The 1,692-nt window shown below is 37.4% G+C and overlaps 1 protein-coding gene across 1 annotated transcript; it reads right to left on the reverse strand.

The window, feature by feature from the left end:
* Positions 1-818: 818 nt before the first annotated feature.
* On the reverse strand, positions 819-1,208 carry LOC149222467 (uncharacterized). Its single transcript, XM_089387605.1, has one exon. The coding sequence runs from the start codon at positions 1,194-1,196 to the stop codon at positions 819-821; it is 378 nt and encodes a 125-aa protein (XP_089243731.1). The 5' UTR covers positions 1,197-1,208.
* Positions 1,209-1,692: the final 484 nt, after the last annotated feature.

Genomic DNA, 1,692 nt, shown 5'->3' on the forward strand with positions numbered 1-1,692 from the left:
TAAGGATGTAGTCACTGATACCTTCTCTAATTCTAACATTCTTGAGGTCAATGTCACCTTACATGAGTCAGCTAAGAAGAACATATCATTATGCACAAATCACCCATGTGCTTTGTGTGATAATTATGGCCACTATTCCCATCGATGTCCTTGTCTTGTAGTGAGTCCAACTATCCTCTACGTATGGATTCTAGTCCCACCCCTACTCTGAAACAAGAGGTGTTAGATGATCCAAAATACAAAATTCATAGTTCACAAAGTTAGGATAGAATATTTAATTAAATACCGGAGACACTTAGAAGTAGAACATTGTTGTAAAAGATATGACATCTAGAATAATGTGGTATCTTAGGTTCCAATTTAGGAGTAGATTTAGTAGATTGGTTAGAATAGCATTTATTGTAAATGGACACTTGTTAATTTAATAAGTGGTCCATAACTAGAATAGGTTAGGAAATTAAGCTTATATATAGTTCTTTCTCCTGATTGCAAGAGTGTTGGAGTGTGTGTGTAAACTCTTGCAAAATTATTATGTAATTTCTTTTCTGATTAATAAAATTGTGTGTCTGAGGACACTTTTGCCATTATTGTGGTATCAGAGCTTCAATAATGCAGCTGATGTGAGGACGAGATTCTATCTCTACAATTTTTTGGAAAACTCCATTGAATTGATCAGCAAATGATTGGTATGAAAATGTCCAGTTTTTGTTCAAAAGGAAAAGAAATTTTATTATTGTATTGGTTTTATATTTTTAAATCTGAAAATCAATTTTTTATTATTATAAAAATTTTCTTCCTATGTCTTGAATTTCAACACGTTATTTGGCATTGATGACATGGGTCGCCTTTGTCTGTGACTCTATTGTTGTTGCTGCAAAAGTAACCGCATTGGTGACAGGCACTGCAAGGGAGATTGGGGTGTCCCCCAACATGAGAAAAAAAAAAAACCCAACTGAAGCCGACAAATTAACGATGAAGGGAATGGAGTATTTCCATACACATAGGAGACCGATCCAATGTTCTATATAATCAATTAACCATCCAAATCCAGACCTCCATTTGGTGGGTAAAGATAGTTTTCTCTTCTTGTTTTTCTCTTCAGAGATGAGGGCACCTCTCTTTATCAATGCATTGGTTGTTCCCCATACTAATCTGATTGTTACCATCACTTCCATGCCCATTTTTTTGCAGCACATTAACCAACGTCCATCTAGTTTTAGCCTCGTTTACTCCCTGCAACATAATCAACCATAGACCATGCTTATGTGTTTAATTGATGCAAGATATTGCAACTTTAAATCTGTACAAGTTATCACAAATTTTTCTATCGAGTTTATGAAGCCCCCATTTGCAACAAGAAACTACTACTTACTGTTTGCCAGTGTGAGCCAGCCAGTAAGTGCTGGGTAGCGCAAGCCCCGCGGAACGAGTACGGGGTGCGAAGCTCGGAATTTTGGGTAATATTAGGATACAAGACTCGGTGGAAAGCGCGGAGCACAAACTATAGGAAGTTGAGTCAAAAGGTAGTCCACCCAAAAATAATGTAAAGAAATAGTAATAGAGTCAGCCCGCGGAGTGATCGCGGGCCAAGGGAAAGTATAAATAGAGCGTGGCCCTATGAGGGAAAGGTAGTTCTTTTGGAAGATGGAATGTAATGGGTCCTTAAAGGAAATAGCCTGAAAGCGTCTGTAA

This window comes from Pinus tabuliformis, chromosome Q, assembly GCF_031772625.1.
Source record: "Pinus tabuliformis cultivar Carrire ecotype Pingquan chromosome Q, CPIR1, whole genome shotgun sequence".
Classification (NCBI taxonomy): Eukaryota; Viridiplantae; Streptophyta; class Pinopsida; order Pinales; family Pinaceae; genus Pinus; species Pinus tabuliformis.